This window comes from Amphibalanus amphitrite, unplaced genomic scaffold (genome assembly GCF_019059575.1).
Source record: "Amphibalanus amphitrite isolate SeventyFive unplaced genomic scaffold, NRLGWU_Aamphi_draft 001108F_arrow, whole genome shotgun sequence".
Classification (NCBI taxonomy): Eukaryota; Metazoa; Arthropoda; class Thecostraca; order Balanomorpha; family Balanidae; genus Amphibalanus; species Amphibalanus amphitrite.
In genome coordinates, this window is record NW_024882602.1 from 116,556 (window position 1) to 131,856 (window position 15,301).

Consider the following 15,301-nt stretch of genomic DNA (forward strand, 5'->3'; position numbering starts at 1 on the left):
TTCCTATAATCCTTTCGGCTCTGAAATGGTCTTGTCAGACAGAAAGGGCCTGACCCAGCAAAACAAACAAAAAACAAACAAACAAACTTCACAACCATCCACCTTCCTTTCTCGAGCCGAACACTACTCACCATTGTCCACCATTTTCGTCTTGGCGTACTCGATGCGTATGCCGCCCCGCTCCGGGCAGAGCACGATGCCCTGGAGACGCGCCATAGCCAGAGCTGCCTGGGTGGTGTCCTGGTACTCGACAAACGACACTGGCGAGCCGCCCTTGGTGAGCATCCGCAGCCGAGTGAACCCGGCCACACTGCGGAATGAGGAGAGGTCAGAGGCCGCCTGTGTCGGTTGTCATTAAGCGGCGTGGTGCGTTAGAGAGGATGGAGGAAGGTAAATGGCAGCAAGATTACCTTACTAATAGACTGGTAAACTGACGCTTCAGAGACTAAGGACTGAGGAGCCCATCGGGCAAACGGCTGATCTCAAGATACCAATTAGCAACAGCTACGAAATTCGAGGGCACATCATTTTTCATGCCGTTAAGGTCCACGATTCACGAATATTTGTTTGGCAGCAGCGCGTTTGCGCTTGGGAAAAGCACGCGCACATGACTTGGATCAAATATGAGCGAGACAAAGCAAAGTCCAGACGAAGAGGACGCTTACTCTTATCAGAGCTCATGGGCCAGAGCATGAGGGTAACTTTTTCGAATCTCGCTATGATATTCTAGAAAAGAACCATACGAGCCATACCAAACAATGGACCCGGTAGGTGGCGCCACTGTCGCCCACAATAGGAGCTGAGGTGGAAGGTCGGACGGCGGATCGGACTCACGTGCTGAACACCTCCTTGAGCACCTGTTCGGTGACGGTCTGACCCAGGTTGGCCACGAACAGCGTGGAGCACGGCGTGTTACCGGACAGGGGGGCCGCAGACGGACCCAGACCGGCGGCCGAGAGCAGCGGCAGGGAGCCGATGGCGCTCAGACCCGAGAGTTGCAGCTGACTCTGAAACATACAGAACATACAACGCCGGTTAGCACAGAACAGGCATATCACACAGCAGCGACAGAGAGCCGATAGCGCTCAGACCGGAGAGCTGCAGCTGACTCTGAAATGGACAGAACAGATACAGCAGGAGTCAGACTATACAGAACTGACAGACCCATTGACCTCTATTATACCTAGACGGCCCACTCACTACATTTATCCTTTCCCAAAACGGCAGCGCCGCAAGTGGTCAGAGATTCTTTAACACGCGCAGTGGGAGGGGGAGGGGGGATTTCGCCCACCCCTCCTGTTTTTCGCCAATAACTCGCGCCGTAAACATAACATTAATGTGAAATTTTGGCTACCTGGCCAAAATTGAATTGCGGATCTTCTCGTGCAAGAAATAAGAAAATTGGCTCACAAATTTTCTAGCAATAGCGGTGTAAAGTCAAACATCCTGCCGCCGCGGCGGCGCGGCGGCGCGTCGGCCGGCGTCAGCCGTTACGCGCCGCCTGAATTGTAGACTGTGCCGGGGCAGGACGGTTCCGTCTTTACATCGCGCTCCTTACCGCTGATTATATTCGATTCGTGTCAAATTTTGTGTGAAGACTAAGAAATGTACAGGCAATCTTATGGTCAAAGAATTTAAAAAATCGGCCGGTAAAAATTTCAGTTATGAGAGTGTAAACACAAAATTGTGATTGCTGTGTTTCCCGCGTCGGCCGATCCCGCTTCAGCCAGCGACATCTTACCCTTAGCAGGCTTCTAATTGCCATTTTTATTGTTGGATTTACTAGAAAATTCATCATACATTCTCACAAATTTATGTTCTTTGGTATAGTGAAAGAACAAAGAAAACCGGCCGGTAACTTTTTGAGTTATCGGCGTGTAAACGCAAAAAAGTCGCTCATATTTGACCTTAATTGACCTCATTTTACCTTGAAGATATTGACCTAGGGTCATGAAATTCACATACAACAGAGTTCCCTAGGGCCCCCACCTACCATCCAAATTTCGTCTTTCTAGCTCCAGTGGGAGCTGAGATCTTAGGGGGCGACTCCCCGCCCCCCCCCCTTCCACTGGGCGTGTTAACCCGCGCTGGGTCGGGGGGGGGGGTGTTTGAACACCTCTCTGCGGTTTTCCGCAGATATCTCAAAAGGTGATGACCTGAGGTCAACTCTGAGGATATGTTGGCGAAAGAGCGTTAAAAGAGCTATCCAATGCGCTTTTTCGCGGCGCTGTAGCTCTATCGGTTCCCGTCCCGAGTTAGACGTTGGCAGTTGCCAAAATGTTGAAATAAGCAACATTTTACTTTTGGTGACCTCTGGTGACCTGACCTTTGACCTGACCCAAAAAAAATGAAAAGGTCCTTGAGTTGTGAAGGTGCGCACTGCGCATGTTTCGGACTTTGACCTCACCTCGGGACTTGACCTTTTGGGCTAGGGGGTCAAAAGCTGCACACAAGACGTGCTATTTAATTGTGCACATGCATGCCAGGTTAGCCATGGGTTGCATGCCGCCGTTTTCAAGATATTCGCGGAAGTCAAGTAGGTGGGAAGGCAGATTCCGCCTCCCCTCCGGTGTTGCTCCGGTGCGCCTTATCACCATTGTAACCGTCGTGCTGAAAACAAAGAGCCTGATGTCATATGAGAAAAGCATGATTTCGTTTTTAAGAAAAGTGTTAAATGTACCACGAACACGATATTTCCCGCTTAAATCGCATTTAGAAAAGTGCCACCCATCATTGCCGACTGTGGCGGTCGGGAACTTCTGACCACTTCCAGGTGGCGCTAGTGAGCCTCCATGCGGGAACGACTCGGCGCTGGTGGCGCCGCGCGAGTGGGCCGTCTAGGTACTAATAGAGGTCAATGGACAGACCACACAGAACAGAGAGCATACAGAAACACACAGAACAGGCCGGCCGGTACAGGGCAGACCAGACAGTATGCGTCAGCAGAGTAGACAGGACACGTCAGTTCAGACAGACCGCATACACCGAACAGCATGAGCATGTAAAGCGAGTAACCGCTCAGGCATATAAAGCATCATATACAATACACGGGTCACCAAATGGAACAGAAACTGACTCACACAAAAGGCAGGCCTACATGGCGGAACACTTCAATTGCACGGTTGGCAGTGACACGGCCTACAGCACAAGCGGCATTTTGACAACCGCGGGTTTTCCACTGTCCAATTCTGGGGAACCCTTTGCCACATCGCACCCATGGTAGCATATCCATTGTCGTACCGAACAATGTGGCACCTCCCACATTACAATACCAGACCGACAGAGCATACCACAATCCCCACAAGTCAGACCGATCGCGCCCCTACCCCGTCTCGCATATTGCACACAGGTGCATGCATACCCGGAGCCCCCCCCCCCCCAGCCCCAGCCCCCGCAGTACGCGTGTCACATCTGTGCCGACCTTTGTGCAGATTGCGTGTTATTGCAAACAGAGCCGGAAATGGTGACAGCGGTGCACGGCAGAGAGGAAGGGGAGATAGGTGGGCTGGGAGGGGAATCATCAGCCAGGAGAGCGGTTAGTGCGGGTCCTATGCCACTCAATGTCCCAGCCAGATCTGTGTTGGTCAATCAGCAGAAGTTCACCCTGCTATCAGTCAACATGTTAAGCCATCGTCTCAACGCGATCGAGTCCTTGGTCACCGCCCGTCTCTAGTAAGTCAGCTGAACTGACCGTACTGAGTCTGGCTCTATCGTGTGTCTCCCACAAAGGTGCCAGCTCCCAGTTCCGACTCCGTCACCCAATCACTCGACTAGTCCAGTGAGGTGGTCAGTGCCATCCGTCTGACCCGTCCCGGTGAGGACAGTGTGGTCTGACCCGCACCGGTGAGGACAGTGTGGTCTGACCCCCCCCCCCCGAGGTGAGGACAGTGACTCTCAGTGAGGACAGTGTTGTCTATCTGACCCACCCCGGTGAGGCGTCCAGCGCCGTCGGTCTGATGGACACCGCCGGTCGATCGGAGCCCCACTCCAGCCAGGGGAGCCGCTCATTAGTGTGCTGCGATCGATCGACCGGTCCACTGTGCACCGCCCCCGCACTGACCGGCCACCAGCCCACTGTGCACCGCCCCCGCACTGACCGGCCACCAGAGAGCAAACTGACCGGCCACCAGCGAGCAAACTGACCGGTCACAAACCAGAGCAAACTGACCGGCCAGCAGCGGGCAAACTGACCGGCCAGCAGCGGGCAAACTGACCGGCCACCAACTGGCAAACTGACTGTGCTGACCATACTGACCGACCCGTGGGGTGAGGACTGACCACGAGTACCGACCACACTGACCGGCCAGCAGCGGGCAAACTGACCGCGCTGACCGACCGATGGGAGACCAAACTAACCGTACTCGTACTGACCGGGCGAGCGAGCTGACCGGCCACCAAAGAGTGAACTGACCGGGAGAGCGAACTGACCAACCGACCGACCGGCGACAGCATTCACCGACCCACGGTCGAGCGACCGCAATGACCGACTCGTACTCTACCACACAATTATTGTGACCTTTGTTTCTTTATAAGTCGCCCATAAGGTAGGTATCTGTCGCCTTAACCAAAGCCATTATACCTTACTAATAATTATGGTACAAAATCAAATTTAATCAAGTTATTTTTGCTTTATGTGAATGTATACCGGATCCCTGGCTTCGAGGCCAGAATGAATCAATTAAAATGTTCATTTCCGAGCTCAAGGGGCGAAACCTATGCTAGAATTTTACTACTCGATTGAAAGCAATGACCTAGGAAGTAGGAAGACCAAGTTTGTATCGTAAAACGGTCATCTGCTATGCTATCATTCCTTTAGGCTTCATGTTGCTTACTGCATCTCAAAGTTTAAGGGAGAGAAACTGCCTCCTCCCGGGGCGAATTATGCTCATACCGCCCCCAGGGAGCGCAGAAACCACATCATTTGCTCTACGAGCCTCGCTAAATCCCTTAATAGGTCCAGAACACGTCTTCTCCTAAGCCCACTGGCTAATCAACAATCCAACTAAGCCATCCGCGTTAGAGTAAATTACCGTGTTCATTAGTTAACCACAAACGATGTAACAGAAAACCAAGCACAAATTAGATTAATTTGGTATCTACCCGAGTTGCGCACACCAAATGAGACCCAGAGGCCGCTGATGGACCCAGGGCTCCTCACTGGTGTTAGACCCCAGACTTCTCACTGACCGTTGCGGACCGGGGTCGGTACCTGACCGGAGGAAGCCGTATTAACTATTCAGCGCGGCCGCCAGCGGACCCCGTCACCGTCACGCACACGCGCGCACCGATCAATGATACGCGGACGGAAGCCACACAAGGCCGCCGGCGGCGCGGGGGCAGAAATCACAGCCGCACGGTGGGCAGAGCCAGAAATCACAGTCACAGTGAGGGCACAACAGTCAGAAATCGCAGCCCCACACAGGGGATACGGCAGTGTCCGAACTCCCAGCCCCACGAAGGGGAGGACATGTAAGCGATGGGTCAGGTGTTATTGTTATACGCGGGCTGCTTTCTTTGCCGACTTAAGATACGTTGCTAAACAAGGATGGGGAATCAACAAGCGATATTGTCGCATTTCACCTAAGATTAGGGGAGACTGGCTACCTTCGTCGTAGTCACCGTTAAAGGTAGTGTGCCACCTTTGAAAGATTTCCCATTTTATTTTTCCTAAGATAAGAAGCTTCTGTTTTTACCTAATATCGCAAAAAAAAAAATAAAAAATTGGCCTGGAATAGTGCCTTTTTCGCCTAAAAGTTTATCGGTTTTTCGATATGTATAACAACTGTAGTGGGCTCACCTGTAAACAGGCGTCGGCAACAATCGCGAATGCGGCGCACATGTGACAATAAGCAAAGGTCATTATACAGTTACGACGTAGGTACGGGAATGAGTTATCAGCTGTCTAATCGTAGACAACACAATGTCGAGCCTTAAACTGTAAGCCTGTATTGGTATTGTTTCTTTTATTTGGCTGTCGAACATTATTTATGGTTTGAAATATGATTTTATGTAAAATAATTGATATGAAAAAGCCGTACCTATCTTAAGTTATGACCCCATTTCACCACACGCAAGTGGCAGAAATGACAATGATCAGCTGACGCATTTTTCTTGGCCGAAGTCAGAGCGCGCGGCCCGACGCACCACCACCGCACCACAAAGTATGAGCAGAAGCCGCGCCCAAAGCCAGGGCCCCGGTAACGTGAGGTAGCCGAGTCGGGGCGGCGTGCGCTGACCCAAGCCGGGGCCGCAGCTTTGGGCGCGGTCTACCGCATCCCCGCGGGCAGCCCCGGGCTATCACATGACACCGGGAGGACGCGCGGCCCCGGCTTGGGTCACCGCACGCTGCCCCGACTCGGCTGCCTCACGTTACCGGGGCCCTGGCTTTGGGCGCGGTCTACCGCACCACCTAACAGGCGTGTTCGAAACTGCAGGAGATGATGATGAACGGGTTTATCGAAACTTGATTGGATGAGCATATCGGTAATAGCGATTTCAGTGTGTGCATTTATTGTTCATAGTGGTGTGAAATGTGGTTGGGGTACGACCGACAACCCGTCGGGGCGAATTTCGCACTGGGGTACTCAAAATTTGAAGAATTTAAGACGTTTCCATGAGTTTTGAAGGTATGGATAAGTTCTAAAAATCCGGTTCTCCTTATCTGGGCCATTAACTCCATACGGTCCAGGAAAGCTGGCACACTACCTTTAAAGTCATCACCATCTGACCACATTTCCTTGCTCTGCCAAGCTCTTGGAGAGGTAAGACGACCACTCATAACCTAATTCACAGTCGTGCCACACACTAAGCACCCGTGTCCAAAATAGCTGACTGGTAAGCCGAGCCGGGCGGTGTAGCACCACTGAGCGCTGGACGCCGGGCGCCCCGCGGCGGCCCGGCCCGGCACGAGATCGCCCTGTGCGTGCCGGGTCATACCGCCAGCTACCCGCCACCCGTGCCACAGAATATCGGGTGTCGATTCAACGGAGGGCACGGCTCACCAGCGCTGAGGTGGCGGCGAGCGAGAGAGAGAGAGGAGAGAGAGGAGAGAGAGAGAGAGAGAGAGAGAGAGAGAGAGAGAGAGAGAGAGAGAGAGAGAGAGGGAGGAGAGAGAGAGAGAGAGAGGCAGAGAGCTGACGCGGCTGAGCGGGTCGCGGGTCACCCAGTGCCAGTCGCCGACAGATCGGCCGATGTGGGATACAATGTCAGCAGAATGTAGAAACAATGTCAGCTGCCATAAGTGAACCAGGTCCATTCTGAGCTATTAAAACGGCTACTAACCGGCCACCAACAATTTAATTTCCTCTTCTTAACAGACTTGAAGCAAACAACTGAGCTCCAGTGGCAACAGCTCAAAAGTCATACGCACGCACTTGAAAAATTCGTAACTGTTGCCGTCATTGAGTGGCTTGAGATCGCTTTAGTAGCTGCTTACATAATGGTGCGGAGCCAAACAAAAACGTTGGTGGTGTCGACAGCATGGATTCGGATATTCTTTGACCCCTATAGAACATAACTGTTATTGGCAACTAGCAATCGCGATAAGTTTCAAACTTGTAATTCAGATTCCCTGGGAGCGGCCGCAGTCGGCTCCAGTCCAATGCGGAGCGGTCCCTGGCGGGCGACTGGACTGCGTCTGGGCCAATGAGGTCTAATAAATGATCCACTGCATTGTGCATTCTGCAGTCGGCGGCCGAGAAGGGGATGAGTGGTGAGCGCAGCGCGGCACGTGGGTGCACGGAGGAGCCGACTTGGAGCCGGGAGTAGCGAGAGGGTCAATGGGTACATGTACCCGGTACTGTCGACTGTGTGTACAGCTCACACGTTTTTGGCCGGTGGTGTGCCGCTGTACATACTTTCCTTTGGTCCGCGGGTGGGTGCGCATTGTGTATATCACTGTATCGGGGGTACCGGGGCGGGTGTAACTCTGTACCCCCCCCCCCTCCGGTACCCCTCTCTCACCGGCAGCTGGGTGGCCTCCAGCGCCGGGTGTACGTACCGCTGTATACCGTTGTACCTCCTCCGGTTCCCCCCTCTCACCGGCAGCTGGGTGGCCTAGCGCCGGGTGTCTGTACCGCTGTGTGTACCGCTGTGTACCGCTGTGTACCGCTGTACCCCTCTCACCGGCAGCTGGGTGGCCTGCAGCGCCGGGTGCAGCAGTGGCGCGTGCTGCAGCGTGGTCGGTACGTCTGCGCCGTACGCCAGGGCCGGGTGGGCCTGCCAGATATCCGCGCCAGGACCGTAGAAGTTGCCCACATCTGCTGACCGACACAGGCACAAGGTCACAGGGCGGGTCACAGGTCACAGAGCGGGTCAAATGTCACATAGAGCGTTACGGGTGACAGGTCACAATGTCATTGGGGATCAAGAGGCGGCGGTAATATTTCGAACCACAGGTCACTGAGCAGGTCACAGGTCACCGGGCGGGTCAAATGCAGTCAGAGATGAGATGATAAAAATACAGATATGCATCGTCAATGTATTTTTTTTTAGAAAAGGTAATAAAAGTGTATGAAGCATGAAGCTCCGAAAAAATGTGTGCTTAGGGAGCTTTCTTTGAGCTTTCAAACTGATATGAAATTAGACCGTTGATTTTGATTTCGGTCTCAGCCTCGGGAGCTCTGTGTTTGATTTCAGGAGTCCTGGGTCCTGGTCCGTTGGTGCTGGGTCTGAAGTCTGTCACTCCGGGGTCCCGGTCCCCGGGTGTCGGTGCGCTCAGTACTTACGTCCCGGTGTGAACGCGTGGTGCATCAGTGCTGGGTGCGGTGCGGCCGCCGACACCTGCTGCTTAGGCTTGCTCACTTTGGTGTTGCTCTTGGCAAACTCCAGCCGTATGGTCTGGGGTAGGTCGGGGTCGAAGCGAGCGCCCTATGGCACAGACAGTGACGTGATGAGTGCAGGCGACTGCAGACAGCCGCGTAGGGGGCTGCTGAGTGAAGGAAGTTAGTGACCGAGTGAACAGACTGTGAGAAATACGGTGAGGAACGAAAGAGGAAGGAAGAGAGACTTTCTAAGAGTAAAAAGAAGGCAGGAAGGAGTGGAGAGAGAAAGAGAAAGAGAGGGGGAGAGAGAGAGAGAGAGAGACAGAGAGAGAGACAGAGAGAGAGAGAGAGAGAGAGAGAGAGAGAGAGAGAGAGAGAGAGAGAGAGAGAGAGAGCGAGAGAGAGAGAGAGAGAGAGAGAGAGAGAGAGAGAGAGAGGCAGAGAGGGGGAGAGACGCTGAAGAGCACGTGGTACAACATGGTGTCGTGTCGAGGTGCGGCAGCGATACAGGCCCGGCCGGCCGGCGGCGGCTGAAGCGCTACACGTCGTCCGTGGAGGTTGACCGATCAGGACCTCAGCCGACCGGCGGCCATGCAAGCACAACGCACACCTCTGGTGATCAGTGGCCGCCTAGTCTGATACCGTGAGCGAGTGCGAACGAACAGGACCATGGGTGGAGAACCTGCCCCGGCCTTCCCGGCCGTGGCCGGGGTAACTTTCAGTCTACCCCGGCGCGGCCGGGGTAACTTTTCCACTCTTGTAAATCCTAAAAAATGTCTCCATACGAGCAAAGAAAACTCCCTCTTCGAATGTTGACTTCCATGGGCATACCATTGCAAATCAGGTAGGTATTTAAGATTTACTTAACCCGCGCGGGGCTGGGGGGGGTACATTTTACCCCCCCTCACGAATTTTTGCGATATCTCAAAAACGGCGGCGCGCAGCGCCGCCAAACTTTCAGTACCTTTTCTTACATCAATTTGACACCTTCCCTGAAAATTTGAGCGAAATCCGTCGGAAAATTTTTGAGAAATTGACGTTTCAGTGACGTCATGTTCGCCATTTTCGCCTCAAAAACGGCAAAAGTTCAAACGCCGCTAACATCTTCATTTTTAAAGGAATCAAGACGTAACAAAAAAGGTTATACGTAATTTTACTTTGTCTATCAAATGGCTATCTCGGTTTTTTGAAAATTTTGGATTTTGGCCTAAAATTTTTTCAAAAAACTGATTTTTTTTGGGAAAATCATTATAAAATCCAAAATTTTGAGTCTATCGAAAAAACCGGAATATATGTCAGAGAAGTGGTCTATGTGCACCTACATACCAAATTTTAGAAGAATCGGTTCAAAAATGTGGGAGTTATTCAAAATTTTATGACGTCACGACCATGGGTGGAGAACCTGCCCCGGCCAACCCGGCCGTGGCCGGGGTAACTTTCAGTCTACCCCGGCGCGGCCGGGGTAACTTTTCCACTCTTGTAAATCCTAAAAAATGTCTCCATACGAGCAAAGAAAACTCCCTCTTCGAATGTTGACTTCCATGGGCATACCATTGCAAATCAGGTAGGTATTTATGTTTTACTTAACCCGCGCGGGGCTGGGGGGGTACATTTTACCCCCCCTCACGAATTTTTGCGGTATCTCAAAAACGGCGGCGCGCAGCGCCGCCAAACTTTCAGTACCTTTTCTTACATCAATTTGACACCTTCCCTGAAAATTTGAGCGAAATCCGTCGGAAAGTTTTTGAGAAATTGACGTTTCAGTGACGTCATGTTCGCCATTTTCGCCTCAAAAACGGCAAAAGTTCAAACGCCGCTAACATCTTCATTTTTAAAGGAATCAAGACGTAACAAAAAAAGGTTATACGTAATTTTACTTTGTCTATCAAATGGCTATCTCGGTTTTTTGAAAATTTTGGATTTTGGCCTAAAATTTTTCAAAAAACTGATTTTTTTGGGAAAATCATTATAAAATCCAAAATTTTGAGTCTATCGAAAAAACCGGAATATATGTCAGAGAAGTGGTCTATGTGCACCTACATACCAAATTTTAGAAGAATCGGTTCAAAAATGTGGGAGTTATTCAAAATTTTATGACGTCACGACACATAATTTTTTTGAAAAATGACTTTTTTGGAAGTTCTAGACCTCGTACGGAAACAAAAATAGCACCATTCGATTCGCCGTGAAAAACTGCATCAGATAGACACCTTTTTAGGCCTTAACAACCAACTTCAAAATTTGACCTCACTTGACCTGACCTTGACCTGACCTCGACCTGAAATTCATCCAGAGGTGGTCCATATCACTTATTGAGTGTGCCTATTGAATTCTATGAGTAAAATGACCCATAAAACATGTGTCGCACATGCCCTTTTCTATATTTTGTTTTTTGGTGACCTGACCTGACCTGACCTGACCTTGACCTTGACCTCTGAATGATATTGTATGCAACAAATATTGTCTTGGTAGCCTAAGAACACGTTTTGGGCGATCAGTCTCAGTCCATGACTCCATTCTTCGGCAACTACGGTGCAAGGCCGATACTGTAGAAACTTGCAATTTGTACCCTTGACCTGACCTTGACCTTGACCTCAAACTTTAAATTAAGTACATGTTTTTAGTAGTTCGTGATGAGAGCTTTCGATTGGCGTTTGAATTTTCCAAATCGGACCATTAGTTCGGGAGATAACAGGGGGGGGGGGGGGTAAAATTTACCCCCCCCCCCCCCCAGCCCCGCGCGTTCGGCTGGAGACCCCAGCCCCGCGCGGGTTAACTTGCCATAATCTCCAACCCTAGGACCCGCTTGTGGTCGCCACTGCCAACTCAAATCCTGTTCACTGTTCAGTTTCGAAAATTTGGCGCGCCTTCGGCGCACTTTTTCAAAACCATTGCCCGAAGTCGGAGGCGGAGCTGCAGCGTCGCTAAAATCTTAACGACTCCGACTCCGGAGTTGGAGTTAAGACTGCATGGCTCAAAGCCATGCCTTGCACCTGGTTGCTTGACGATTTTTCTTTCGTTGACCTTTCAAAATCAGGTTTTCTTGAATATAAGGACCTCTTTTGGACCAGCGTTTTTATTTAAAAAAGCTGAAGAAGGCTGCTGCGTCAAAACCTGTTTTTATTTTGCACGCTATTTCAAGAGTAGGTACTCATTTGCAATACAGGGCCTTGGAGCGCGTAAAATTTCGTTTCAGGCAAGATGAAAAATATCCAACCTAAAATGTGATTTCATTATATGGACTTAATGAGCAATGCCCGGAGTCGGAGCTGGAGTCGGAGATGGAAATGGAGTCGATTTTTGAAGCCGGAGTCGGGGTCGGAGTCGGAGTCACCTTAAAATATATCGACTCCGCACTCCGCAGCCCTGTTCAGAATAGCACTGGCTGTTTATGACGATCGTTGACAACAACGTGAGCATTTCGTCTTTCCGACTATCGGTCGCCGGCCGGGGTAACTTTTTCAAACATTCTCCACCCATGAACAGGACCGTGAACAGACTCAAGATACAACCGCCTCACCTAAAAGGCATGTTAGACTCTCAGTGAAAAGCTATATACTATTCGAGCTGAATAGTATATAGTATGAAATGCGATCGATAATTGAAAGTTACGAAAAATACGTGGTGATGTTTGTTCATGTACGATTTTTTTCATAGCTGATTTAGCATATCAAATATAGAACCAGCCGCAGCTGTTGATACTTTTGCTGCTGGTGATGCTGGTGAAAGTGACGGTGGTGATGGTGATGGTAGTGTCGGTGTCTGCCGATGTGCCTGGTGGTGACTGGTGAGCGGTGCTCGTCGAGAACAGCCCGGCCTGTCGACACCCACCTGGGCCCTGTTCTTAGCGATCTCCGCCTCGTCCCGTGTGTTGAATTTGACGAAGCCCACCGGCGACGAGGTCTTGCCGTTTTTGCTGGTAACGTTCAGAGACGAGCCCTCGTAGCCCTGGAACGGGGCGGTCGGCGTCAGATGAAATCGGCGGAGTGAGCGAACAAAATACATACCCACACTTGATCACTCTGCATGGAGTAATGGGCATAGCTATTTCTCAATATTCCATGAACATCAGATACAGCTCTCGACACTTCAATTCTGTGTACCTCCCCAATAGTTGTAGCGGTCACACGAGCAGACCTCGTAACGTGACGCCTGCTTACCTCGTACTCCCTGAAGAGCAGGTAGAGCTCGCGAGGTTTTGCGTCCATCGGCAGGCCAGACACGAACAGTGTACGAACCTGCAGCAGACGGACGCACAGCGATCGTAAATGACGTGGGACAAACAGGCTTTGAAGTTTATGGTCGGAGTTGACGGCTCAGTCTGCTCCCAAGCGTAGGTAACGTCTTAACGCACTCGGTATCACACAAGCAAAGAGAAAGAAAACATTATCAAAGCAAACTGCTGTTATACACTGTATCATGATTAGAGTCAATGATAGGATCACATCGATGATCCTTCTATGAGCGATATCGATGCCATCGGTTGCGGCTGGATGCAGACCACCCCGTGCGTGACCGCCCGGTGCAGCTAAATCCAACCACCCGCCGTCGGTTGCTACAACAAAGTCGTCGATATCGGCATCGGAGTTCCATGCCACAGACGGCAAAATCCGTCGGCGAGCCTAACCCGACACCACGTGCACCTGGTGGCCGAGCGATTCAAGCCAGTCCATGTGCATGGAGAGCAAGTGTCATTTTCGGGAGGTTCAACTTCAGGCACACGCCTACGCAGTTTGCAATCAATTGCTTACCTATCTGCAACGACTTGGAGCACGACCTGCTCAGAAATCGCCAAATTTGCTCGGTTCACTTTCGCAAATAAATTACCAAAATGTGGCATTGTCCACGCCTGCTTTCTTCTGAGCTCGACATGCGCAATTTTATATGCATTGGAGAGAACGGAATAGCCTGATGGGTTGGATGCCATGTTCGATAAGCATTTGATGACCTCAGGCCTAGGTACGCTCAAAACATTGTATTATGGGTAAGGCCTGGTCTACCACTTCCATAGACCAGCGCTCATCACTTTAGCTGAACGAAAACTTTAAACGCATGCTGCTAACGCAATGTGCAACGTGCATCCCATATTCACAAAAAGTTCAACAATATTCGGAACTACGAGCCCAATCGCCAATCAATATCCAATCGCCCACAATAGGTATGCCACCAGCCCACTCCTGTCCGTCCGGCACCTGCGCCCCTCCCCATGCCCGGCGGTCAGTTTGTTCATCATCGGTTTACGGCCAATCGACACAGACATGACAGACAGCCGGCTGTGCGCCGTCATTGTTCTGAGTCACTCGCGCCGCGCCGCCGTCCTATTTGTTCGCCGTTACGGCCGTCCGGGTGCCATGGGTAATTGACGGCTCCATACGGGTTTGCACACAACAGTCGGCAGTGGCCGTCAAAGGACTGCCACTGCCGTGCAGTGAGGGATAGGAACGGGTGCAAAGGAGATGGGAGGGAGAATGGTGGACTATAGACTATAGGCGTATGGCACGGAGGGCAGTCGGTACTTCTAAGCTGGACCTCTCTGACCTCAAACTCAGAAACTGCGGAATGAATGCCTATTACCTATTTTACTTCATTATCTGAGCAAAATAGGCAGCTCAAATGTAGTCAACTCAGTAAGCCCGAATGACCATGTACGTATGCCGTAGCTCGACCGAAGTTCTATAAGAACGGAATGAAAATATTAATAAGTAACAGCCACCATCCGATGCCAGGACATCCTCCGACCTCCCCGGCACGGTGAGGACACCAATCCTCGTGGATGCGGGGAGGACACCGCCGCACATCAGCTCGCGGGGGAGGACACCGCCCACCGGTGGCGCGCGCCGGAAGCGTCACAGACGATGGCGTCGCGCCGTTACCGCCACGGCGCGGTGAGTTCGGCATGAGCGGCCGTCTGCATCGGTCCGGCACCGAGCGGCACGAGCGGCGTCCGGCGCCGGCGCCGGAACCAAGGGACGGAGACGGACGGTACGGACTACGGAGACGGCACACAGACGGGACGGACGATATTCGGTTGAGAGGGCCGGTGAAGGACCATGGCGAATGAAACGCACAAGAGCTGGAGTAAAACTGGGCTAGTATTCATAGCCGCAAATTTGAGGAGCTCCAGCGTCGTCCAAAAGTACTGAGGACCTCACCATTCATCGTCGTGCGACCTTCATGCGAGCAAATCACAGAAAAGCGCCGCCTACGGTAATGCGGCACAGCAAACTACAGGCGTTTATACTAGCGACATCTGTTATTGGAATTTAAAAGCTACGCGGCACAGCATAGATGCAGGCGTTTCATACTAGCGACATCTGTTGATAGAAATCAAACCATACGGGATAGCACGCATCCGGGACTCGGGAGCAGCGGTGTAACTTTCTATATGTATGGGGGTGCAGGTGCACCCCCATCCCCTGAAAGTGCACCCCCATCACGTCAAAGTGCACCCCCATAGGTTAAAGGGACCCTCCCACCTTAACATTAGATTTGAGTTGAGATAGCCAAAATGGGGTCCCTGGCTCACAATTACCGGTTTC

At 51.5% G+C, this 15,301-nt stretch overlaps 1 protein-coding gene across 2 annotated transcripts in view; it reads right to left on the reverse strand.

Annotated features, from left to right (window-relative positions):
* Window positions 1–15,301, reverse strand: part of LOC122370200 (protein couch potato-like) — a 33,269-nt gene that overhangs the window by 3,675 nt on the left and 14,293 nt on the right. Inside the window, exons 2-7 of one of the 2 annotated variants that reach the window (XM_043345593.1) lie at window positions 12,923–13,000; window positions 12,594–12,710; window positions 8,727–8,868; window positions 8,125–8,258; window positions 835–1,007; window positions 132–310 (exon numbers count right to left, since the gene is read on the reverse strand). In XM_043345593.1, the coding sequence (XP_043201528.1) occupies window positions 132–310; window positions 835–1,007; window positions 8,125–8,258; window positions 8,727–8,868; window positions 12,594–12,710; window positions 12,923–13,000 (823 nt within the window). Of the gene's footprint in view, window positions 1–131; window positions 311–834; window positions 1,008–8,124; window positions 8,262–8,726; window positions 8,869–12,593; window positions 12,711–12,922; window positions 13,001–15,301 lie in introns of both variants that reach the window. The other variant, XM_043345592.1, reaches the window with a different exon arrangement.